The 26,475-nt window shown below is 37.8% G+C and overlaps 2 protein-coding genes and 1 long non-coding RNA gene across 4 annotated transcripts; 1 reads left to right on the top strand and 2 right to left on the bottom strand.

Moving 5' to 3' along the window:
- Positions 1-418: 418 nt before the first annotated feature.
- LOC125477476 lies at positions 419-2,347 on the bottom strand. Of its 2 annotated transcripts, XR_007258530.1 has the most exons (4): positions 1,540-2,347; positions 1,401-1,439; positions 1,118-1,186; positions 419-1,025 (listed from the first exon to the last, which is right to left on the bottom strand). It is a non-coding gene; the product is annotated as an uncharacterized LOC125477476 (long non-coding RNA). The 2 variants fall into 2 exon arrangements; XR_007258529.1 differs by having other exon boundaries at positions 1,118-1,439.
- A 5,727-nt stretch (positions 2,348-8,074) lies between these two features.
- LOC103956623 (photosystem I reaction center subunit II, chloroplastic) lies at positions 8,075-8,918 on the top strand. Its single transcript, XM_009368649.3, has one exon. The coding sequence runs from the start codon at positions 8,151-8,153 to the stop codon at positions 8,790-8,792; it is 642 nt and encodes a 213-aa protein (XP_009366924.2). The 5' UTR covers positions 8,075-8,150; the 3' UTR covers positions 8,793-8,918.
- Positions 8,919-16,319: 7,401 nt separating this feature from the next.
- On the bottom strand, positions 16,320-18,867 carry LOC103956624. Its single transcript, XM_009368650.3, has 7 exons — positions 18,696-18,867; positions 18,536-18,601; positions 18,349-18,446; positions 18,138-18,263; positions 17,782-17,991; positions 17,599-17,664; positions 16,320-16,807 (listed from the first exon to the last, which is right to left on the bottom strand). The coding sequence occupies exons 1-7, from the start codon at positions 18,739-18,741 to the stop codon at positions 16,619-16,621; spliced, it is 801 nt and encodes a 266-aa protein (XP_009366925.2). The 5' UTR covers positions 18,742-18,867; the 3' UTR covers positions 16,320-16,618.
- Positions 18,868-26,475: the final 7,608 nt, after the last annotated feature.

The following is a 26,475-nucleotide window of genomic DNA, read 5'->3' as shown; positions in this document are numbered from 1 at the left end:
TTTAAGAAGAAAATGTGAGTAAATGCAACATGTCGGTACTTAACATCTTCAAGACGTAAGTAGAACATGAACAAGGATATGACCATCTTGATGTTGGTGCCTCATCAAGTTAGGAATTTAGTAGGGAAAATGCTCCTGAACTAAGCAAAAAACAAAAAAAGGTGTACATTACGTTTTTTTTTTTTTTTTAATTAAGCAATGATGTCAAATCCACTTTAACATTGCTATCCTAGAAAGACAATGTTGAGAATAAATTTATTAAACAAAGAAAAGAAAAATACAACAAAGAGCGGAAGGGCAAGAACCTTACCCCTCATAGAAAAATAAAGTTCTTTTTTCAATACCACTTAACGACGTAATTTATGTACGGAATGGAGATGCACGCAGACAATTACTATTTGCCCAATTGCCTAGATAGTTATTGCATTACTTGGGTGGACTTGCGCTTAAGGGATAAGGCGTTCTTAGGTCTAGGGGACAATGACACCATGTAGAAAGAGACTTAGTTCCCATGGAAGACAACAATAAAGTTGGAAATGATATCATATTACTGTGAAATCACCAAGGAATTCAATTCATATTCTTATAATAGCTGATTGAATCTGAAAGCAAATCTTTCTTGTATATAATAAATTGTTTCCATACCAGAGGGTTTGAAGTCACTGTTACTGCCCGTACCACTGCTAGACTCTACAAATAGTGAGGATTTCATGCATTTGCACACGGCAATTTTTAATGACAATTTTAAGAAAGTAGTGAAAGTATTTAGGCTTGCTCTTCACTCCACATCCCCAGTATTGCTGGCCTTGCATCCTTTGGTACAGGTAAACATTTGTTCAAGTGAAATAATGCACTTGCAAGGATTGATATTTTTATCTAGTAAAATAAAAATTAATAGAGAATGGAAGAGGAGATCATGTCATACTTCAGAAATAGTCTTCAAATTGCCCTGGGTTGTAACTTGAGCAATAATCTTGAGAGTACTCAAGCTTGGGCAAAAAGAAATCACCTACTTGTTGAACCACCTATGAAGGTTATAAATATGTAATTAATTGATCCACGAAAATTCACGGAGACATATAAACAAAGAAAAGTAATTGAATCTTATATTGCCTACAATGAACGGAGAAGCAATTTGGTATAAGAATCTCATTCCACAAAACTTCTTCAGTTTGGGCCTAAACAACTGAAAGCAAAACAATTCCCAAGATACATACTTTCATCTAAATCATCCACCGTCATTAACAAAACAACAACCTGTATCTTTCTTCAGTTACGATAAAGAAAAAACTCAGATGACCCGAAATCAAATGGCTGTTCAACGCCGGCTGGACTGTTTTTAAGAAAAATGTCAATTTGGAACATGTTGAAACCAAATTTGGTACCAAAAGATTTCAAACCTGAATTGTTTGTCAATAGTAGCTTTCATCGCCATGAACCTAAAGCATTATAATAAAACACAACTTATTAACTATTTGGTATTGGCTTGTAGAAAGTTAATAACTTTTCGCAACATTTCAAAACTGAAAATTGTAGTACCTTTCAGATATGGGAATCACGGATTTCTTCCCTCTTTCTTCTTCATACGCATCCAACACCATTGCAAACTCTTTAATTATTCTCTTATCCTTGCTTTCTGCAATCTAAACTCAATAAACTATTTCTTCTTCATACGTATCCAACACCATTGCATACGCTCTAATTATTCTCTTATCCTCGCTTTCTGCAATCTAAACTCGATAAATCCCAATGCTAAAAAAGCATGCCAAAATAACATGAAAAACGTCAGTAAAAAGGCTTCCACTGCAATGTATTGCCAATTAAATTTTACCAATTGGCTAAATATACATATAGGGTTCTAAGTTCTAATTGCCAAGGAAGTGCGAGGTCTGAAATAGGATTTACGGAAGTTACACTATTTGAGGGAAACTGTTTTGTATGAAATGTGGTGCAGTTTTCTAGGACCTTTTCCCATGTTTGAAGGTTTTTTTATTTACACAAATGCCCATGGAACATTTAGATTCATAATTTACTTTAGTTATAACTTTTGTTGTTTTAGGGGCTCTAATGTCTACTTCTTTTTTGTGAAGCTTTGAGACACCAAAAAACTTACTTCAGGCTTTCTAATATGTACTAGCCTTCCTGCACGCACTGCTGTGCATGCAAAAGGCTTTTTCTTTTTCTTTTTATTATGAGTGCTACGCATTCCTTAAATTGTTTTTATGTGTTTAAAAATAGAGAACATAATCTTTACTAAACAACTTATTGTATGATGATTGGATGCATTAATGGCAACATTACATAATAAGTGACACACCCTGACCCGGGATTTCCACTTGGACTCCGAATCGAGCTATGTTGGCGACACTATGAAGGTGACAAAGCCATAAAGTGTAGTGATGTGGAAAATGTGAATAAATTTAAACCTAAAATGCCTAAATGTAAAAGTGTGCATGTGAGCGGGAATAAACCCATTTCACACAGGATGTTAGAGCATAAGTAAAGTACAGTGAAGGTAAAAGAGGAATTATACCGTTAATAGTATTCCCACAATAACATTTTGCCAGATATCCTCTGCGACACGAAAGCTCAGCCACTAAAACCTGGAGGGACGAAAAATAGGGGTGAGTAGGCCTAAAAATAAAGTTTTGTAAAAACCTTTTCGAAAGCATAATAAACGCTCGCTGTAAAACAAGTATAGTTTCCAAAATATACATACTACGTATGATATAAAAATGCTTACCGTAGCCTGCAATATCTCAAGAATTCAATACGACACAATATTTCGTAAGTAAACACATGACGTTCGTAATCACATAATCTCGCATAAGCAAACATATCATATCGAGTGCTCATCAACACATGCTGACACACAAGTTTATGCAAAGATATTCTGACATGAACATGACTGGGTGTAACAATGATATACGTTCTACTACTAAAGTCACACGAAGACTGGCGCTATGGGTAGCACATACGAGTCCTAATTGCCTATAGCAATCTAGGACACGACTGGCACCTACAATGGATCCAAAGTGAGCGTACGGTGCCTTGTGCACATACACGTAAAAGATTGGCCTTGGACCGGTGAGTACTAACACCGGTGCAGCAAACGATGAGCAGATAACATAAATATAGTCATGCCACAATGATTCGATAATTCACATCGACCTAATAGTAATAGATAAAATATTAATCAAGGTCGTAATTAAAATCCCATAAAAGTATGCATATATGTGCATCCCGTAGGATTTATGATAATTTTGTAATCTCCGTTATTTCACTAATTCTTATAAACATTAGTCTAATCTAAGCATATGTAGGGAATCCTTTTTCAAATGTATAAATGAAAAGTAAATAAATATATAATATTTAAAGGCAAAGACCCAATCACAGTTACTTACGATTTCATATTCGTCCAAGCTAGGAAGCCGAAGTCTTTCATACTAATCACACCTAAACAGAATAATGGGACTCATTAGTAAAACTCCACTAAGACAATTAAATTTGGGAAAACAGGGTACGGATTTGAAATCAAGGCGTTGAAATACGCTACGAAGGGTTCCTCGATAAATTTTGTAAAAAGTCAACTGAGACACCTATGTGGTCCACCATGTTAAAACTTTAGAATTTCACTAAATGGATGTCAAAAGTGGACTCGAGACGTTGAAATTAGCCTAGAAGGGTTTCCGAGAAATTCTCGAAAATGTCAACATAAAGAATATTCCAGGAATATTCTGAGCCCATTTCAAAACTAGGTTGGCTAGAACAATGGCCCAAAGGTTTGGGCCGAGCTTGGATCAAGTTTTGGGCTTAAGGCTCTTTTTTTTGCATCGGGTTGGGTTGATCCGTGGGCTTGCGGGTTGACTGGTTTTCTAAGAAGGAGAACACCGGAATCGCAGGTGAGAATAGCCGGAAAACTTTAAAGGGCTATAACGGTTTCAATTCCAAACCAAATTCAAAAATTCAAAGGCCAAAGTAAAGCTTAGGAGTTAAGGAATCGAAATATACCAAAGTGAGGTCGAGCCGAGGTCGGGATCGGCTGGAAAAAGCCTGCAAATGGCCAGGTTTCTTGCCAAAAATCTGGGGAGTGTTTCCCCTAGTGGTTTCTATCCCCAAACCCTATAACAAAGGCCTAAAACCTTAAAATCTTTCACAAACGATGAAAATGACGAGAAATGGGGGTTCCCAAGGCCTACCTTGGTTAGAAAATAGTGAAGTATCGCCAGACGAGATGATGAACAGTGGGAAAAGCCACTGTGCAACCACATCTCGAACCAGGGTGCACTGAACTGACTAGATGACAGCGATGGTGATCTCTCTTCGAGGTTTGTGGTCTGGTTCCGATGGTTTCAACGAAAAATGGCGATGCTCCGTCGTTGTCTTGTCTGCATGATTGCAGAGATGAGGAGGACGACTGAGAGAGAGAGAGAGAGAGAGAGGTGAGGGTTAAGGGAGAGGAAATCATGACAGTTAGCGATGGTTCATGACTAGCCTAGGTTTGTGGTAGTGGTGTTCGCCGAAACGGCAAGGGTGGTATTTGCGGTTTCTTTGCACTTGCATAGAGAGACACGAGACAGAGCTGAGAGATGAGAGGGAGTGAAATGAGGGAAAGAGATGAGGTGGCAGCAAATGAGTGGAGAGTAGGAAAAAAAATGGGATTTCTGGTGATTGGGAGACACAGGAGAGAGGGAAAGAGTAGGGGTGTGGGCCCCATGTGGCTTACAGCTCAAAGTCACTATTGAACCATATATTTTCACAAAGTAAAAATAAATAAATAAAAATACATAAAGAACTACGAGTTACTTAATCCCTCAACGAGGATACGTAGGCAATCTAGGGCTTGACCTAGGTGCAGTCGCAAAATCAAACACCCAAATCCCCAAGTTACAATTTGTTCATATTGGAATTCATTCTTAACTAAGGATTGTAATTAATAGACGCATAGTCTAGAATGGGTCGAACTCAAATTAATAAAACCCTTTTTGGAAAAATGAGACGCATAGTCTAGAATGGTTGAACTCAAATTAATAAAACCCTCTTCGGAAAAATGAACGAGGGTGAAATCGTGTCGAGTGAATTATTTGTTTACATATTATTACAATTTTTGCTCAACAGTCATCAATGAAAATACAGAAAAATATCTCCCGTAACGTGAATTTATCAAAATGCCCATCATGCTCCATAATTTGTCTTCATCGTAACTCCAAATTTAGTTCCGCTTGCGCCTATGTATTTGTACTGTGACATCCCACATCGCCCAGGGAAGTGATCCTTAAATGTATATTCCCATCCCTACCTAGCACGAGGCCTTTTGGGAGCTCACTGGCTTCGGGTTCCATGGGAACTCCGAAGTAAAGCGAGTAGCGCACGAGAGCACTCCCATGATGGGTGACCCATCGGGAAGTTCTCGTGTGAGTTCCCAGAAACAAAACCTTGAGGGCGTGGTCAGGGTCCAAAGCGGACAATATCGTGCTACGGTGGTGGAGCGGGCCCGGGAAGTGGTGTCATCCGGGCCGGGATGTGACATGTACTGTTGAGTACTTCGAGAATACGATAAAATAATAGTCCATACGCGTCACGAAATGACGATTAACGAAAGTCAATGATCTCGCCTCTAGGGATATTTTCGTCAAATAACTTTTTTAAAATTTATAAAATAGTAAAATTAGGAACGGGTTGTCACAATAAGTCATGTAGGGAGGAGTTTTATGTTGGCCAGAGGTTAGAATGGAAGAGTAGATTTTGTTTCAAGCTGCAATGTGCAGTTGTAGACTTATAGTGGTGTTTGAATGGTGAGTTGCTATATTTCTGAGTCCTTTACTTCCTGCAAGCCCAAACAAAAGTGGACCAAAAAAAAAAAAACAGAAATACAAAACAATATTAAATTCTAATAAGATATTAGAATTTACCGAATAATGTTATGTTGAGAGAAGCTCTTAAATGAAATGTCGAATGCCCTCTTTATTTAAATTGTTTTCATCCTCACAATATATGAAATTAGAACTGCAAGAAAACAACCTACCCATATATTAGCCACCAATTTGGAGACGCGAAAAGAACAAAAATTTGATGTTAAAAACATAAATTAGAAGAAAAATGCGAATAAAAACATAAATCGGCACTAATATCCACCCTCCAAACCTTCATCTCTACAAATCAGACACCCCCAATTTCACCAGAAACCGCCAAGTCTCGGGTTTTGCAGTCGGTGGCCGGGACCTTATCAGAGACATTTTGCAATTATCGCCTGCTCCAATGGATAATGGCATTACAAACACCAGGTTATAGTTCATCTCCATGTCATCATAGTTCTTTAACCTTAATTTAGTTTTGAGTGAAAATATTACCATAAAAAAAAATTCTAAAAACAGTTAAATTAATAGTGCCCTATAAGTTATAGCGTTTACTTCATGAATCGTGCAATGCCACACCATCAAATTAACTATTTCATTTGGTAAAGTCTCCGGCTTCGCAACAAAACCCTACAAACACAAAAATTATAACTGTGATTCACATAGAAAGATGGGTGGGCGTATGGACGTGAGGGTGGTTCTTATAAATGCCCATTGATCAACAAACGACTTTTGCAATTGAGGTTGATCAATTACGTGGGTAGAACGTGGGATGAGAATGTGCATGTCTCTATTATTTATTTTCTTTATTTGTTTTGAAATTATTCGATCTCTTTTCCAATAATTTTATTTTTGTTTTAGTTTTTTTGTATCTATTTTTTTATGACAAAATTATCCCTACGAATTTTGTTCTATTATTTTCTGTAAGGTTTGAATTTTTTTGTTTTAGGGACTTTTATGTCCAATTTTTTTTTTGTGAAGCCTTGAACACCAAAACTCACTTCTGGCTTTCTAATATTAGAGATATGTATGTACATAGGTATGCTTATATTTGAGCATATTGGTCATATGATTTGGTCGTAAATATGTCAGACCGTGGAGCATTGATCTTTTTGGGTAAATTAATTAGAACTTTTATTCTTAATTTTTTTTTTTTTTGAACAACGATATAATCTACACTAAAGGGGGGTGGCCCAGTGGATTTTGCTTCACAATGAGGCTAGCAATAATTTGATTCAAATTTGTCTTTGACGAGAATTGAACCTAAAACCTCTCACTTACAAGTGAAGCGAAATACCACTACGCCGAGTACTAAATGCCCAATTCACGAATTTTTTGTTAGCGACAAAACTCCAATTTTTAGGGACTAATGCTCACTTATCTGGATGATTAATTTGTCAATTTTTACGGATAAAATCTATTAAACAGAAGTAATCCAGGTGTCCTTTTCTAAGTATAAATAATATGCAAGGTGTGGACGCAAGTGATAATAGTTCAGCTCTGGACTAGAGATATAGTGTTCGATTTCATTCTCCCCCAATATAACATGTTAGTTGGTTTAATTGTAGAACATAATTGAAACTTGATTGGCTGAGATAGCTTTCATCTTATGTTAAACCAATTACGCTAGTAACATGGATTGACAATTTGACGCACTCTAGCTTAGATTTTGTGTTACATGAGAATTTTTTTTTTTTTTTTTTTTCATCTGAAATCCTTTATTAGTTAAGGCGTCCCTAAAGCAAAAAGAAGGCAAAGAGTAGAGAAAAAGCGCTTTGGCCCTCAAATTCAAAGGCAGAAGAAGCTTGATTGCCTGCCTATAAAAACAGCAGTTTGAAAGATTAAACTATTGGAGAATCCACAAACTAATACTCACAACACGCAACAATATAACCTCATTTTAAACATGAAAATGATCACAGCTTAAATTGTTCTTATTTCATCAACTAACTCTTCATCTAACATCTTTTTATTTCCAATATTCTAACAGATTTTTTTCCCCACATAAGAGTAAAAAGAAGGTAAAAAAATACAAGTTGACCAAACTAATTAAAATATGCAAAAAGAAGAAACAAAAGCAAAGATGAGCCCTGAGTCACAGGTAGGGCAACGTATCAGAATCACATGTGCTGATTGGCCGAACCCATATCACCTTATCCAAACCCAAATCCTCACCACCCACATCAAATCCCTACAAACTCCCAATCAAAATCTCCATAACCCCGGAAAAAATTATACTACCGCACCACACAACACAAACCACCCACAACTATACCACTCTCTCTCTAGTCCCTCATGGCCATGGCAACACAAGCCAGCCTGTTCACCCCAACCCCCTCAGCCCCAAAGACCATCGCCGACCGTACAACCGCCCCATGGAAGCAATCAGTCTCCTCCTCCTTCATGGCCCCCAAGCCCCTCAAGCTTTCCACCACAAGAACAATGAGGATTAATGCCTCCGCTGAAGAGAAAACCGTGACCCCCACGAAAGAGGAGGCTCCGGTAGGCTTCACCCCACCTGAGCTGGACCCAACAACTCCCTCGCCGATCTTTGGCGGCAGCACCGGCGGGCTGTTGAGGAAAGCGCAGGAGGAAGAGTTTTACGTGATCACATGGGAGTCACCAAAGGAGCAGATTTTTGAGATGCCGACCGGCGGAGCAGCCATCATGAGGGAGGGTCCTAACTTGTTGAAACTGGCTAGGAAAGAGCAGTGCTTGGCTCTTGGGACAAGGCTGAGGTCAAAGTACAAGATTAAGTACCAGTTTTACAGGGTTTTCCCTAACGGGGAGGTCCAATACTTGCACCCCAAGGATGGTGTGTACCCTGAGAAGGTGAACCCTGGGCGCCAAGGGGTTGGCCAGAACTTTAGGTCGATTGGGAAGAATGTCAACCCAATTGAGGTCAAGTTCACCGGCAAGCAAGTCTATGACATATGATCATGATATTGATTTGTGTAATTTACAATGTATTTAAGATCATGATGATGACTATGTGAGTATAATTTGTGCTTCTTGTAATTTGATTTCATTAAAATGCAGCTTCAGTGACATGATTTGGGTCAATATGTTTTCCATTTTAATTTATATTTGTTAAATATTTCCATAGATTATTAGACTGTAGTTGAAGCAAAACGCGTGCCGATGACTGGGTTTCATCTTTTTTTTTGGTAAACTGGATTTATAACCAGGGCAAAGCCCAAAAAGGTACAAGGAAGTCCACAGCAAGGATTAACCAACAAACATAACCCAAAGAAACAACTTCATAGTGAAAGATGGAGCAAAGACCCGACACAAACCATAACATTGTGTCACCCTAAATCACTCGAACCAAATCAAGACTTAAGGTGGACACGGTAAACCATCCTTGTTCAAAATATGAACGATATGGAGGTCTCTCGACCCAAGTATAATCGCTCATCTCCGAGTTCTTGGAAGAAGCTAATCGATCAGCAACCATGTTGACTGATCTAGGCACCAAGGACCATCGCATCTGGAAAAAGTCCTTCACACACAAAATTTTTCGTAAGACTGGAACCGTGTCACATCTCTCATTGAATATGGAATTACTTAAACTTAAAATTACTTCCTTTGAATCTGATTCCATAACGATTTTATCTAACTCCATGTTCTTGGCAAGCATACACCCATCCAAGATCGCCTTTGCCTCCGCCACTCGAACGCTTAACACCGAGATACATGATTTCCTTGCAGCAACAAACTTATCATTTGAATCTTTTATTACCATTGCAATATTTCCTTTCTTTGTTGTAGCATTCCAGCTAGCATCCGCATTAACTTTAAACAATGACCGAAAAGGTGGAGACCAAGCAGAGGTGGGTTGAGAATTACCATGTAGATTTCCATGGTTGTTTGAGCTTGTCCGCCTCCCACTTGTAGCCCTTTGAGTTCTCCTAGTAGCCTCCATAAAATAGCATAGGCAGAACTAGGCTTGTGAATAACCTGAAAATGACACTTTTTTTATTGAAAATAGCATTGCATATCTCTTTCCAAATATTCCAACAAGTGAACGCCACTTGTGACAAAAGACAAGTTTTATCTTGCCTACTGCCCATATTATTCACAATTAGAGAATGTAATCAATTACTAAAAGTATCAATTTCATTTTTATTCACCTTATAGTTAAGTGGGCCTCTGAACCAGACAAGATCAACAAATGGGCATAGAAAAAACATATGCTCCATAGACTCATCCTGCTCATTACAAATGGGGCATATTGGTGAGGCAGCAACACGTCTCTTAAAGATATTCAACCTTGTGGCAAGAGCTCTATAAAGGACTCTCCACATAAAAGTTCAAATTTTAGGAGGGGTTTCCAACTTCCAAATGCTTTTCCAGACTTGGCTATTGATTGATGCCATTAAGGAGGAATTTCGGTTTCAATTAGAAGACTCCTTACCATGTAACCAATGATAACCCGATTTCACCGTATAAGCACCTCTTTTCTCCAAAGGCCAAATAAATCTATCATTACAAGAAGGGTCCCCAATTTGTATATCTTTTATTTCATCAAGCTCCCCCTGAGAGATGCAAGAACTAATGGGTTAAAGATCCCATTCCTGAGAGGAAGGCCGGATTATAGAGGCAACTTTTTGGTTCAGGTTTATATTAGAATCCAGACAAGGGTTGGGATGCCCATTTGGTAATGAAGGAATCCACCGATCCACCCATAACCTTATAGTTTCACCATTCATCACCTGCCATTGAGCACCACCCAATAAAATCTCTCTCCCTTCCAGTAAGCTTGCCTAAGCCCACGAAGACATGCTTCCTTTTTTAGCTTCCAGAAATGATGAATTTATAAAGTATCTTGCCTTCATAACTCTAACCCATAAGGATTCTGGTTCCATCACCATTCTCCAACATTGTTTAGCCAACACAGCCACATTAAACTCCTGCAAATTCCTGAAAACCCAAACCTCCCTCTTGTTTTGGCAAGCTAAGACATCTCAACTCACCCAATGGATCTTTTTATCATCAACATTTTGTCCCTACCAAAATATAGCCACAAGAGAGTCAAATTCCTTACAAATGCTTGCAGGAAATTTAAAAATATTCATTGGGTAAACTGGTACAGCTTGGGCAACAGCTTTAATAAGTACATCATTTCCCGCATGTAACAACAACTTCTATTTCCAACCCTAGATTTTCCTTAATAAACGATCTTTGATATACCCCAAAGCTTGGCGTTTAGACCTACCCCGAATTGTTGACAAACCAAGATAAGTACCAAGGTCATCAACAATTGGCATCCCCAAAATAGCACCCAACTCTTCCCTTACATTTCTTGGGGTACTAGCACTGAAGTACACACTTGATTTATTGAGACTAATATGCTAGCCTGAAGCAGCACATTAAGCATTTAAAATCTGAACAATGTTCCTACAATTTTGTTGATTGGCCTGGAGAAAAATCAAGGTATCATTCGCAAAGCACAGATACGATATACTTAGACTATTTGAGCTAATTTTAATTCCTTCAATATAATTCAAATCCATAGCTTTTTGAATGAGCAAAGAAAGAACATCACTTACAAACAAGAATGAATGAGCAAAGAAAGAACATCACTTACAAACAAGAAAAGGTAGGGTGAAAGAGGATCCCCTTGCCGAAGCCCACGTGAAGGAAGAAATTTCCTGCCAAGCCTACCATTGATTACAACAGAGAAGTCAACAGTGACCACACACTTTATAATTAAATCAATCCATCTTCGATCGAACCCCATCTTGACCATAAACTCCTCCAAGAAATCACACTCTACACGATCATAAGCTTTATTCATATCCAACTTTATACCTAATTCAAACTTTATTTTAGTTCTTCGTAATTTCATGAAATGGAAAATTTCATGGCCAATCAAAATATTATCTTCAATCTGCCGGCCAGCAACAAAAGCATTCTACATTGGAGAAATTAACGTCACTAAGAGTGGTTTAAGTCAATTGGCAAGAATTTTAGAGAGTATCTTATAAGAAAAGTTGCACAGGCTAATGGTTCTGAATTGAGCAACAGACTTCGGATTCGGAACCTTCGAGATCAAGACAAGCTGTGTAGAGTTTATTTTTTTGGGGCTAACCTCTCCATTCATAAAATTGTTGACTATTCCTTTAATCTCCTGCGAAATAACATCCCAGTAGCAATGGTAGAATATGCCTTGAAATCTGTCAGGCCCAGGTGCTTTCATACCCCCAATTTGAAATACTGCATCCTCAATCTCACTGTCAGTAATTAGACAAGCGAGAGTGAGATTCATCTCCATTGTCACCATCTGATCCACACAATCAAGAAGTGAACCCCAATCTCTCGGCCCATCTGAGGCAAACAAAGACTTATAGTGCTCCTTCAATCTTTTCCTTATTTGACTTGCAATCTTGACCCACTGCCCATTACCATCCTTAATCTTCATAATCTTATTTTGTCTTCTTTTCTGCACAGTGGACTAGTGAAAGAAAGAAGTGTTAGCATCATCGCATTGCAGCCATTTAATTCTTGACCGATGCTGCCAATAACTTTATTCTTGCTCCCTTAATCTATCAAGATTTAAAGAGACAACCTCAATTTGTTCAACATTTTCCCTTCCAATTCATTTGCAGCACACCCAACTGACCCGTTAATTCTTCAATTTGCACCCTCCTCCGTCTAAACTTTCTTTTGCTCCATTCCTTCAATCTACCACAACATAAGTTAAGTTTCTTTTGCCATTTCAATAGCCAGTCTCCTTCACACTCCTCATCCCAACACTTTTTTACAATATCTCTACAATCGTCTTCTTTCGTCCAAAAAGCCTCAAATCTAAACTGGCATTTACCTCTAGCAGTCTCAGGTTCACAATTGACAATACGTGGGCAGTGATCCGATCCCATTCCTAACCCGTGCATAACTGCTGTATTTGGCCACCATTCTTGCCACTTCCCATTAATCAAATGTCTATCAATTATTTCTTCCACGATCTGCCCTTCCCTTGTACCTCTCCAAGTGAACTTGGGTCCATTAAAACCCAAATCAATTAATTCCGTCTTGTTCATAAAACTCTGTAAATATGTTGGACGATTAATTCTGACTTCTCTTCCTCCAGATTATTCATCCTCCCATAAGAATTCATTAAAGTCTCCTCCACACATCCACGGTAAATCACAAGGCCCAAATGTAGTTATCATCCACTTCCAAAAATCCTCCTTTTCATCTCTATATGGGGTTCCATAGACCCACGTAACACGAAATTGGCATTGAGAGCCATTCAAGCAAATGTACGAATCAATAACAAAGTTGGAGGAAAAAGAGATTCTAACCTCCAGACCATCATCCCACCAAAGACTAATTCCCCCTGCAATACCAACCGGTGGAACATCAAAACCATTATTATATCCCATTTTCCGACGAAGAACTGCAATTCTATGATTTTTCATCTTAGTTTCAGATAGAAAAATCATAGCGGGTCTATGTTATGCAAGTAAGAATTTGTAAATTTTTTCCTAAAGGAAAAAGAATTTGTAAATTTCTATTTTTATCAGTCAACTTGGTTAATTAATTTTTTATTTGTATAGTTGTTACGTTCCTCAACTGAAAGTTCGAATCATTTAATTAGGGTCCCTTCGGTTCACTGATTTCCGCAAATATGACATGTTGAATTTAAATCAAATACCTTTTGAGAAAGAAGCCCTTGGGATTAGCTCAAGTGCAAAGAAAAAATGAAAAAACAAGTTAGAATTATGATAGATTTAAGTTCGATTGCATATATATGGTAGCGGTACAATTCGGACAGGTTAGATGGTCAACTCAATTCTAAATCAACATTCACAATTTGTGTTTGGGTTGGATTCAGGTTCATACAAGTTTATTCGGGTTCAAGTTTCAATTGGGATTGAGTTTGGGTTTACTTATGTTGGGTTTAGGTTTGTTTAATTTTATTGAGTTTAATCTTATAACAACTTATTTTGCAAGATTTTTTAAATTTTGAATCAACAACATCAATTCTAGTTAAAATTCAAATAATGTGGAGATCATTTCTAATTATTCAACCATGCGAAGTTGAAAAAAGATTACAAAAAGAATATCAAAGTTTCAACTTAAAGAAACATAAAAGCAACATCATCATTCGTTGTTCATGTCACATCCCGACCCGGGACGAACCACTTCCCGGGCCCGCTCCACCACCGTAGCACGATATTGTCCGTTTTGGGCTTACCATTTCCTCACGGTTTTGTTTTTGGGAACTCACAAGCAACTTCCCAGTGGGTCACCCATCATGGGATTGCTCTAGCCCCCTTCTCGCTTAACTTCGGAGTTCCTACGGAACCCGAAGCCAGTGAGCTCCCAAAAGGCCTCGTGCTAGGTAGGGATGAGAATATACATTTAAGGATCACTCCCCTGGGCAATGTGGGATGTCACAGTTCAAATAAAACTCAACAACAAACCTTAATTATAGTTATCTCAAAACTTGTACCTAGCTTATATAATATGAAGCTGGATAAGTAACATGTGCATGAGAGAATTTAGATTAGAAATCAGGTTGGTTTTGGGTTGACATGAGTGGATAAGACATCAACCCAACCTAACTCAGTAAATGATCTAGTTGATATCACATTGAGTTTGGGCAGGTTTTTACTTCCATTCTAATCTACCCGAACGAGTTTAAAATTGAATTGGGCATGGGCAGATTCTTCCTTATATCATTTAACAAATACGGAGATCCGCCCAACGTCACCGGTTTGAGTATCATGTGATGAAATTAGGGTTCCATCATAAAACTAATTGACAATATGGGGAGTAGCCTAAGATCATATAAGCACATAGCAAACCTTGTCCCTCACCGATGTGGGACAACTCTCAACATCATGTTGGGACTAAGTATATTGAAAGGCCCAAAGTGTGCAAACATTTACATAAATCTTTTAAGTGTATCGCTAAAATTGTGTTATATAAAAATGAGATAGTAAATATATCCATAAGAGGAATTTGATGTTGTCATGACGCTTTTGTTAGGGGAACCAAACATAAAATATGTGATAATAAAGGTGGTAACTTTCTCAAAGTTGATTGTGACAAAGTTAAATATTTGTTATATAAGCTAGTCAAATGATTAAGGGTTTGTTTGGATATGTTTTTAAAATAACTAAAAGTATTTTTGGTGAAAATATTTTTGGAATCAATTCTTAGTTAAAATGCAAGTAAATCCCAGAAAAGCACTTAAAGTACTTCCTGGAAGAAGCACATAATTTGTGCTTCTTGCAGAAATCACCTAAAGTACTTTTGGAACCAAAAACAATTTCTCTAAAAGCGTTTTCAACCATTTTAAAATACATCCAAACGAGCCCTAAAATATTTATTCAGCTAGCCACTACTTTCAACCATACTAACTATATTAACTTAAGTTAAAATATTTTAATATTATTTTTACTAAAACATCAACCCATACGAACAGAACAAAATAAACCTTATAAAATTGCCACTACAAAATTCTCGATCGAATCACAAACAATTTTTTTTTTTTTAATTTAACTAAACTAAACTAAACTAAGAGAATGTTAGGTCTCATTTGGCAGCTCGGACTGTACTGACTATTTCAATTGGATAGGATAAATAGTCGTCGGATAGTACTGACTAAATTAGTTAGACGTTTGGTATTGTATCGGATTAATTTATGTATCGGATAATACGTCGGACTATAAATTTTTTTTTTTAATTCACAATAATTGTTGTTAAAATTAAAATAAAAAATAAAAAATAAAAAAAGAAAGAAAAAACAGGACTCTTCTCAGTCATATCTTCCTTCTTCACCATTTTCCCAGCGCATCAATCCCACCCTCGGCGACCGATTGCAGAGGAGTAGCGGCCAGGGTCGAGAACTCGGAGCCTATATTCGAATTCCTGTCCCCCTCCTCGTTGGAGCCCAGCTCGCTTCCTCATCGGAGCCCAGATCCGAATTGATATACCCCTTCTCGTCGGAGCCTAGCTCCTTTCCTCATCGTCCGTCTCGTTGTCGGAGCCCAGATCGGAAGAATTTGAATCATCATCTTCCTTGGAAGAATTTGTTGTCAGAAATCAAAGGCAAACAGAGAGGTGGGAGGTGTGTGTGTAAAGGAGGGAGGAAGAGAGAGAGAGAGAGAGAGAGAGAGAGAGAGAGAAAAGATGGCGACGAAGACGAACCTGGAAGTAGACGAGAGATAGCAGGCGATGTTAGAGAGTTGAAGGAGAGTGCGTGAGAGAGGGACAGAGTGAGCCAGTGTGAGCGAGAGAGATACACCTGACTAAATAATACAGAGGTTTGGGACAGGATAAACAAGTGGGTGTGAAGGGGATAAAAAAAAGTGGGGCCAGATTAAATAATCCGATGCTTATTTAATACGAAGCTCACCAAACATCCACTCCGTATTATTAGCACTATCCGGTGGTCTTATACGGCGTGCCAAACGAGGCCTTAAAGATTTAGAATCCTAAACGCAATCATTGAAGAGGAAACTGACTCTATCTACTAGGTCAATCCACTGCTTACATAAACCTTTTTTCCTTAAATTAAAGGACTATTATTTACTGGTACATTGCATAGATACACTTTGGATTGGGAATATACACTTGAAGATATCCTCATACGCACAACCCATAATAATTGACATATTATGAACACATTTAGACATAATTGAGAAAAATATGTACAAAAGCACATCCCAAGCATAACAGGCTAACCCAAATCCAACCAAAGCCAGCAGCAAAAACATCTGGAAAGGTGGACGAGTGAGTGAACTCCGTCAAGCTCCGACAGCTGTGGCGGTGAGGACGGAATCGAGCTCGATGTCGCTTCGGGTGCGGCTGATCCTTTGGTTGCTACCATCCTTTGCGCCGCTTCCTCCCACCCATACTTCTGATATTGCTTGTGCCATGTTGTTCACATTCTCTAACACGTAATCTGCTTCCTTGCTTTTCACGGTTTTTCCAACCTTCATTTCAAAACAACAATACGCAATATAAATTAGTACCTAACCGACCATTTTAAGAAAACCTTACAATATTATTCTAAGAAGATACAATCTGACCAAACACAACATGATAACTTAGTACCAAATTGACCATTTTAAGAAAACCTTACAGTACACCAATTTAGGAGGATTCTTTCTCGCCAAACAATCCACATGTTATTTTATGAAATACAGCATTCTTAGCTTACGACGATGGCTTGGTAAGGGCATTGGTTTTATGAGTGTGTTTCAAAAAGTGCGAGTTGTCATGTTTTGAGTCGCAAATTAATTAAACTTGTGACATGTTCCAACATTAAAAAAAGAGACAGGTCAGTAGATTATGAGGCAATTAGGTCAAGCATATCATTTTACATAATTTTCTAATGAAAAATAAAAATTGGAATAAAAAAATTTCTTTGTATTAGTACAAATCTCAGTTGTTAAACGGTTCATAATATACTTGAACAAAGTCATTAAATATGCGACTTATCGATTTGATGTTGATGACATATTGAAAACTTATTATTTTGGCAATTAAGATAAAAAAAATAATCATTTTAGTAATTAAATTGAAAAATAATTATCTTGAGCAATTTTGTGGAGGTCGTGCTTTTATATGTGGAACAAAATTCTGGTCATAAAAACCAAAAATAATGAGCGGGGGATCAAAATTCCAAACTATTGTAACACTGTTTCACATATTATAAAATATTTATTTATACAACTACCAAAAGATAATCTAAAAACAGAAATTTTAAAAATTAGTTAATTACCAAAACGGTGCGTAGACCAACAGCTTTCCCCGCGGCGACGTTACGCACGTTGTCATCGAGAAACAGCTGTAAGACAACAAAAACGCGTTATCAAAATCTCCTAACAACTTCATCGTTCATATTATCACACAACAAACTGACCAACCAAACGAAATTATAATTAAATGTACATCTCGGCCGTACCGTGCGGCGAGGATCGACCTCCGCAGCCCGGAGCGCGATCTCCATGGCCTTTATGGACGGCTTCAGGACCACCGGGAACTCGTCCGGCTGAGTCGAACTTGGAAGGTTTGGGTTCATTGTCTCAAAGCATATGATCCGATCGAAGTACTCCTCCACTCCCAGACGTTCCAACACCTTCACCGCGTGCTTCCGATCCGAATTCGTAAATATCTGCAACATTGGTTCATGTTTCATCATTTACTTCTTTCCAACTTTTATAAATTTTACAGTTTTGTGGTTTTTTTTTTTTTTTTTTAAATTTTCACACACAATAAAATAATTATACTAAACTACGATTCTGTGAACTTTGAGCTTACGATTTTTCTTTGCGAGATGCTGCGGAGGAGGTCTCGGAGCTGAGGGTCGGGTTTGATCCGATCGTATGGCAGCCTTCCATGCACGACGTCGTGGTAATCTTTGGCGTCGATGTCGTACCCCAACGCCTACAAAAGAAAGCAACAAATTACAGAAAATTCTTTTATTTTTAATTGTGCGTAAAATTAAAAAGAAAATTAATGATGAATTTACTCGTAAGCCAGCGAGGGAGCTGCCGTATTTTTTGAAAAGCTCAACGCGAAGGCCGGACGCCTTGCTCTCTGGGAATCCGCATTTTTCAACGAGAAAATCTGCAATCAAGGATAAAAACTAAATTAAATATTAAATTACGAGTTTAATTAAATTTGAATTATTGATTTTGTTATTTTTGTTTTCGCACCATCGATGTTCTTCTTGCAAGCTTCACCGAGTCCAAGGTTGGAAGAGTACAGAGTGTCATCTAAATCTGTGGAAATTAAACAAATTAAGCGATAGTGATTATTGTCATCAAAGATTGATTACGAGCTTGAGAAACCAGATAATTATCAAGTAATGCATACCGAAAATGATGGAATCAAAAGGAGAAGAGGAACTGCGGGAATCCATGGGAAGCTTAGAGAGACGAGAGCTGAAATCGAATTTCAAAAAAGTAAAAAACTTGTAACTCAACCGGGTTAAGAAGGTCGTGAAAATTAAGGTTTATTTTGCTTCTACAATAGCTTGGACGAAGAGGATGGGAAAGGAATTATTTATAGGGGCAGAGTGGGAGGGAAAAGTGGGGCAAGGACAGGTGGGTTCTGCTCATAGGATAAATTTAATTTTTTTTTTACTTAAAAATGAATATTAATATGGATGTGGATAGAAAGGATGAGATGGATGAAAGACTGTTGCTGACTCAGGCCACCGCGTCTGGTCGAAGATTCCAAGGACAGTCGGGGAAACTTTTTTGACGAAATTGCCCCCGTGATCCATCACGTTGCAAAGAGACTAGTAATTTTTGTTTTTAATTTTTTTCTTTTTTTACAAGCAACAATAGATAGATAGATTTCATTAATACAAACTAAATTTACAAGAGTAGTTAAATGGCTACATATTTTCTAATGATCAATTTTTGATCTGGAGTGAAATTCGCATAATCAACAAATAATATAAAATCCTTACATGACTACCACACATAAGAACTAGTTGCAAACGATATAATCTGTCACAAAAAGACGATAAAATCGACAAATTAGACATTAGATGCACACATTAGTCATTGCTAAATAGCGAGGCCACATCGCACGATAGAGGGAATAGCGAGGCAACAACACTCGCCGAAGTGACACAACACAAAACATTAAACAAAACTTACTAATCTGAGAAGGCAACCACCAGCTAAATTGACTCCAAGACACCGGTAACACCGCTTCTAGGTATATCTATAGTATCCATCAGAGGGGCTCCCACAAATATGTTCAGGTAAGGCAACTCAATCGCGGGTCTCCACTCAGGAGAACAAATCGTAGAAGGTGGATCCAACCCACTACAACCCTAAATCTTGCCTAAAAGAAGCCCGTGCTTAGGAAGAACTTTGTCAAATAGAGGGCGTGTTACCTGCAGAACTGTGAGAGGGAGTGGGAGGCGCGAGGTAAGGGAAAATGAGGGGGAGAAGGGCAAAGCAGGAAGAAGGGAGGCAGGGCACCCGGGGTGGGGGGGTGGTGGTGGGTGAGAGGGGGTAAGTGATGCGAGAATTATACGCACACAAATTAAACCCTCTTTTTATCAATTGTAGTATAAGTATAAGTAGGGATCGTTCTTAACCGGGGATTAGGAGGGATTGCAAAATCACTTGGAAACTGACTCAAAAACGTAAAATAAAGTTTAAAACACTAAACTAGACTCAAAGAATGCAAAACTAAACACTTAAAACACTAAAACAAACCAAAAGACTCAAACAGCACCCAAAACACTCAAAACTGCCTTAAAAACACTTTCTGGGCAGTTTTGAGCACTTTGACTACTTTGGACGAAATTGGGTAATAAAATGAATCAAAACACTTAGAAACACAAACTAAGACACTTTCTAACTAAGTTGGACACTAAAGCAAAGGGGGATTGAGTTTTTGACGAATTTGAAAACAAAACTTAAAACTTTGTAAAACGAACAGATTTTAAAACGAATTTGGATTTAATGAATGGAATGGAAGCTAGCTAAGGGGTTCATCTCCACACATGTTACACTTGCATATAAAACGATTTCCAATTGCTTTTCAATAACTATGATGCTCAACACCCCAAGTTAACCGTGATGCACTAATTAACTCTCAAATTTTCCTTATGTTATTGAATTGGATGATGCATGCGACAATTCAAATCATTCTCCAATAGTTCTCAACATGAATGCATAGAAGAGATACAATGAGAGATCATTATGCTCTATGAAAATTATAAGTGTTGACGAGGCATTCGTTACTATGATTGCATGAAACTTATGCCAAGAATTCGTTTAACGCGATTGTTTATAAGCAACCTCCACTACTTGTGAATATAAGTTCGTAACTATTAGGTGAAACTCACTTATATTCTAGCGTCATATTCATGCATGAAAATTAAGCGTGTACTCTCAATAAACATACATAAATAAGTTATCAATCAAACAGTTAAACAAATTGAATCCACAACTTATGAAACGCAATTAGAAGTAATCAAATCAAAATGCAAGCATAAACATATATTTCGAATCCCCCCCTAGCCAAGGGGGGGTTTAGTTCCTCATACGTACAAAGCAAAGAGAATTGAAATTAAACATTGAATTCAAAGGAAAAGAAACACCTAAACATTCCAACAACTCAAACTTGAATTGTATGAACATTTAGGCCCGCTTCTCTTCCTCTTTGTCGTAGCACAAGGTCTAAGGTTAGTTTGATGGTGTGAATGGTTTGGGGAGTGGTGAAAATGGAAGTGGGAGGCCACGACAATAAGGAAATGGTTGGTGTTTGTAGATGATTTTCTGAAAATGGAAGAGTGTATGAGAATGAATGGGAATGAATCAATTGTGGTTGCAATGGATGCTTATTTATAGGTGAAAAGGAGGGAATATGACAGCTAGGAACTTGGTGGAAATCTGGAATGGTGATAGGAGATGCATGTGGCTGATTTATGCATGTGATTAAAGGGTGGGAGTGCATGTGCTTTGACAGAAATGAAAGGGAATGCACGGCAATGATGATTTCTGGTGGTGAATGGGTGTATGTTTGAATGGTGCATGTGGGTGAATGGTTTAATTAATGGGAGTGCATGTTTGAATGATTAAAGGGACATGTGGGGTGGCTTGTGCAGCTAGGTTATGATGAAGTGGGAAGTGCATGTGCTGAAATGATAAAGGGGGAAATGCATGTGGCTGCAATGGTAAAGGATGGGAGTGCATGAAAGCCACGACAATGATGGTGTTTTTTCTGCAATGGTTGCAATGATGAAATGGATGGGAGTGCATGTGGATTAAAGGGGGAAGGTATGGTTATGGTTATGATAAGTGATAAGTGAATGGTTATGATAAGTTATAAGTGAATGGTTATGATAAGTGATAAGTGAATGGTTTGATAAGTGATATGTGAATGGTTATGATAAGTGATAAGTGAATGGTTTGATAAGTGATAAGTGAATGGTTTGGTCTTCAATTTCGTCCATCCACTTGGCTTTAAGCATATGCAATCCATTCCAATCTCTAATTTGCTCCAAAAGGCTCCAAAAGGCATCATTTTGCATACTTTGCCCTTAGAACCTGAAAACACACAAAAGAAGCATAAAGGACTAAAATAACTAAAGAAACATAACGTAAATGCACGAGAACTAGCCATTTAAGTAGCATGAATATGCTCCTATCAGTAAGGGAAACGAAGGAGTAATGGTGGCGCAGTGTGTGGGAGGGGAAGGAATAGATGACAGTAAGGACTGGACTGAGGGGGTAAAGGGCTGACACGAACCCTAAGCCGGAGCAAGAGGCTTAGCAAAAGGCTTACTACTGTGGGTTTTCAGATCTAGGGTTTTTGGAGGGATATACTTAGAGAGATTAAGGAGGGTACGGTTTTTGCGGACCGAGAGTAAACTTTTTTTCTTGTGATTATGATACGTTCATCTAATTGAGTGTTAATTGAAATCCGGATATGCAAACTTTTGGTTATGTCACGAAATCGATTAGTTATGAGAAGAATAGTGACGAAATTCATTTTTTATTGAGAGGGGTTCTTTTGTATTTGATAAAGTTTATTCCTTTTCTTTGCAATTGTTGCCTATCTTGATTCGTATCATAGTCTTGAGAAACAAATCTAGGATCAAGTTAAATTACTTCTATTACTGTAAAGTTAAAAGAAACTTATAAGACCATGTCGTGCCAATGAATCGTTTGAGCATGTATATATTTTCGATGTCATCGAACTAGACTAATGAATTACTATAATTGTATCATCACTGAATAAATTTTGTATTAATACATTTACATTTGTCTGAATATATAGGTACAATTCTTTTCAACAATCTAGAAAGAGGGATGCTCAGAACTTTCTCGTTCTACTTTTCATCTCTTTTCTTGTCATCTTGCATTGTTGCTTGATGATCGAACAACCTACTTTCTAGATCACCAGTTTAAATTAAGGTGAGCACGGGCTGGGCCAGGCCTAAATTTCGAGGAGCCAGACCCTACCAGTTTTAGTTTGTAACGGGGCTGGTCGGGCCAAGTACAGGGATTTTGAGTTTTGAAATCGAGCCTAACCTGGCTCGTTTCAAATGCCCGATTCACGACGAGTCCACAATTCCTATTACATTTATTTTTTTTCATCAGCACAAAATAGACGACTTTGTTCAAGTTGTCTTCCTCAGTTGCCAAGCAACCATTTTCTATGTCACAACCAGATGGCGCCGAAAAACCCAGATGCAACAATAGCTAGATGGCACCAGAAAACCCAGATGCAACTCGGACTGTTCAAGTTGTCTTCCTTCATTGTCATCTTCATCGATCTAGAACCATAAAACCCATTCAACCAACACAAAATCAGAACCGTAAAACCCAACAACGCCCACAAAATCCCAAAACCCGAAAACGCAAACTGACCAGGCCAAATCGAGTCCCGTTATACTTAAACACCTTATACCACTGCATCGTCTTCTTCGTCACTATTTGTGCTGCTCATGCATATTTGATTCTTTGCAACTTTCAACTTTTGGATGGTTGGAGAAATCATAATCGATGGAGATGGGAGGGACCTCGATCAATAGAGATGGTGGTCAGGTGGTCAAGTGGGAGAGACCTCGATCGACGAAAACGTGACGAACTTGATCGACGAAGAACAGACATAGACGAGATTGGAGCAACGACGAATTGACTCACGACAAATGGACGAAGTCGTGAGGTCTGACAATCGAGAGTCGTGAAAGTTAGATTGGGAAAGAGAGATCGAGAAAATCTTAGTTCGAATAAAGTCTTAAAGTCTATGTGTTATGTTTGTGTGTGCTTGTGTCCTTAAATATTGGACCCGCCCCGCAATTTATAAGGACCTACCCCGCCTCGCCCCCGTTTTTTGTATAAATGACCCACCCCAAACCCATCCTGAATGCTTGTACTCGTCCCGACCTGCAGGTCCATGACCTATTTGCTCACCCTTACTTTAAATATCAACTTGCCAAACAAAAAATTGTTTAACCGTTTGATTATGCTGTTAAAATTTCAATATTTAAGTGAAAAATATAATTTATCTATTTATTAAATAATCATTAGATGACTAAACAATTTTGAATTTAGTTAATTTTTTGCAAACATATCTTAAATGTTGATCTAACATTTCCTCATCCAGAAATTAAGGATTTATACGCGTCTATGTACACCTCGCTCGGCAACTTCATCCAACCGCATGTGAAAAATGTGGCAGGTTTCTTATTGCAGAACCTAATGGCGAGGGTCAATCAGTCTTATCAAAAGCCAGTGTACGAGGCATCCTTGGGTAAGCACTTTTACACACAGTACTGTTTTGCCCAATTCCCATGTGATCCATGCATGTTTTTTTTTTTTCGTTAGTGTAAGCATCCAGTAATTGGGTGCAACTTTAGGTATAAGGTAGAATTGTTCAAATTCCTTGTGATCCATATGGATATTTTTTCTCTGTGTTTTTCTTGGTAAAGTTTAAAAGAGTTTTCCTAAACACATTCCTTTTCGTTATTCTTCATTTTACACTTACAGATAATAAACATGTAACGTTGTGAAATTGAAATTATTTAAAAAAATATATGTTGAAGGTAAACATATATGTGTGTAAAAAAGGCTTCTTTTTTTTTTCTTTCTCAAGACTCATTAGGGTCCTAAATGAGTTGTCTTTGCACAAGAATAACCCGTTTTTGTAAAAAAATAAAAAATTTTGAGTGCATAAATAAGTCGTCTTCCTTCGTTGTCATTCATTGATCTAGAACCATAAAACCCAACAACGCCCACAAAATCCCAAAACCCAAAAACGCAAACTGACCAGGTCAAATCGTATCCCGTCATTTTTAAACGCCTTGTACCACTGCATCGTCGTCTTCGTCACTATTTGTACTGCTCATGCATCTCTGATTCTTTGCAACTTTTGGATGGTTGGAGAAATCATAATCGATGGAGATGGGAGGGACCACGATCGACAGAGATGGTGGTCAGGTGGTAGGCGGGAGAGACCTCGATCAACGAAGACGTGATGAACTTGATCGATGAAGAACAGACAGAGACGAGAATGGAGCAACGACGAGCTAACTCACGACAAATGGACGAAGTCATGAGGTCTGACAGTCGAGAGTCATGAGAGTTAGATTGGGAAAGAGAGATCAAGAAACTCTCAGTTCAAATAAAGTCGTAAAGTCTGTGTGTTGTATTTGTGTGTGCTTGTGTCCTCAAATATTGGACTCGCCCTGCAATTTATAAGAACCTGCACCGCCATGCCCCGTTTTTTGTATAAAAGACCCACACCGAACCCATCCCAAATGCTTGTAATCACCCCAACCTGCAGGTCCATGACCTATTTGCTCACCCTTATTTTAAATATCAATTTGCCAAAAAAAAAAATTGTTTAACCGTTTGATTACGTTATTAAAATTTCAATATTTAAGTGAGAAATATAATTTATCTATTTGTTAAATAATCATTAGATGACTAAACAATTCCGAATTTAGTTAATTTTTTGCAAACATATCTTTAATGTTGATCTATCATTTCCTCATCTAGAAATTAAGAATTTTGTTAATTATATGAAAAGAAGGACATTATAGTAACTTTGAATAAGACTGTATACGCGTCTATGTACACCTCGCTTGGCAATTTCATCCAACTGCATGTGAAAAATGTGGCAGGTTTTTATTGCAGAACCTAAAGGCGAGTGTCAATCAATCTTTATCAAAAGCCAGTGTCCGAGGCATCCTTGGTAAGCAAGCACTTTTACACACAGTACTGTTTTTCCCAATTCCCATGTGATCCATGCATGTTTTTATTTATTTATTTTTTATTAGTGTAAGCATCCAGCAATTGGTGCAACTTTTTTTTTTTTGGGTAAACTGGATTTATAACCAGGACAAAGCCAAGAAACTACAAAGAGTTCCACATCAAGGAACAACGAACAAAACTTAATACAAATAAACTACTTCAGAGTGATATAGGGAACAAAGACCTGACACAACCATATTATTGTGTCATCTTAAATCATTGAATCCTAAATAAGACTTAAGGTGGACATGGTAAACCATCTTTATTCAATATATAAACTATCGAAGATGAAGGTCTGTCGACCTAAGTATAATCGCTCATATCCGAATTCTTGGAAGAAGCAAGTTGATCAACAACCATATTTGCCGATCTAGGCACCCAGGACCAACGACACATCTAGAAAAATTCCTTCACACGCAGAATTTTCCTTAAGACCGGAACCGTGTCCCACCTACCATTGAATATGGAATTACTTAAGTTAAAAATTACTTTCTTAGAATCTAATTCGATGATGATTTTGTCTAGCTCCAAGTTCTTGGCAAGCATACACCCCTCCAAAATTGCCTGATCCATATGCATATTTTTTTCTCTGTGTTTTTCTTGGTAAAGTTTAAAAGAGTTTTCCTAAACACATTCATTTTCGTTATTCTTCATTTTACACCTATAGATAATAAAAATTTAACGTCGTGAAATTGAAACTATTTAAAAAAAATATGTTGAAGGTAAACATATATGTGCGTAAAAAAGGCTTCCCTTTTTTTTTTATTTCTCAAGACTAATTAGGGTCCTAAATGAGTTGTCTTTGCACAAGAATAATCCGTTTTTGTATAAAATCTGGGTTAGGTTATTTTCACATCCTAAAA

The sequence above is a fragment of a genome, unplaced genomic scaffold (assembly GCF_019419815.1).
Source record: "Pyrus x bretschneideri cultivar Hongxiangsu unplaced genomic scaffold, Pyrus_bretschneideri_v1 Contig21, whole genome shotgun sequence".
In the NCBI taxonomy this organism is placed as follows: domain Eukaryota; kingdom Viridiplantae; phylum Streptophyta; class Magnoliopsida; order Rosales; family Rosaceae; genus Pyrus; species Pyrus x bretschneideri.
This window is presented reverse-complemented; position numbering and strand designations above follow the sequence as displayed.

Excerpts from the sequence above, each read along its gene's own strand:
- LOC103956624 (XM_009368650.3), bottom strand. The coding sequence starts at position 18,741 with ATGGATTCCCGCAGTTCCTCTTCTCCTTTTGATTCCATCATTTTCG. Across the intron at positions 18,447-18,535 it reads TTGCAAGAAGAACATCGATG|ATTTTCTCGTTGAAAAATGC; the intron begins GTGCGAAAACAA and ends CCTTGATTGCAG. Across the intron at positions 18,264-18,348 it reads GCTCCCTCGCTGGCTTACGA|GCGTTGGGGTACGACATCGA; the intron begins GTAAATTCATCA and ends TTTCTTTTGTAG.
- LOC103956623 (XM_009368649.3), top strand. The coding sequence starts at position 8,151 with ATGGCCATGGCAACACAAGCCAGCCTGTTCACCCCAACCCCCTCAGCC.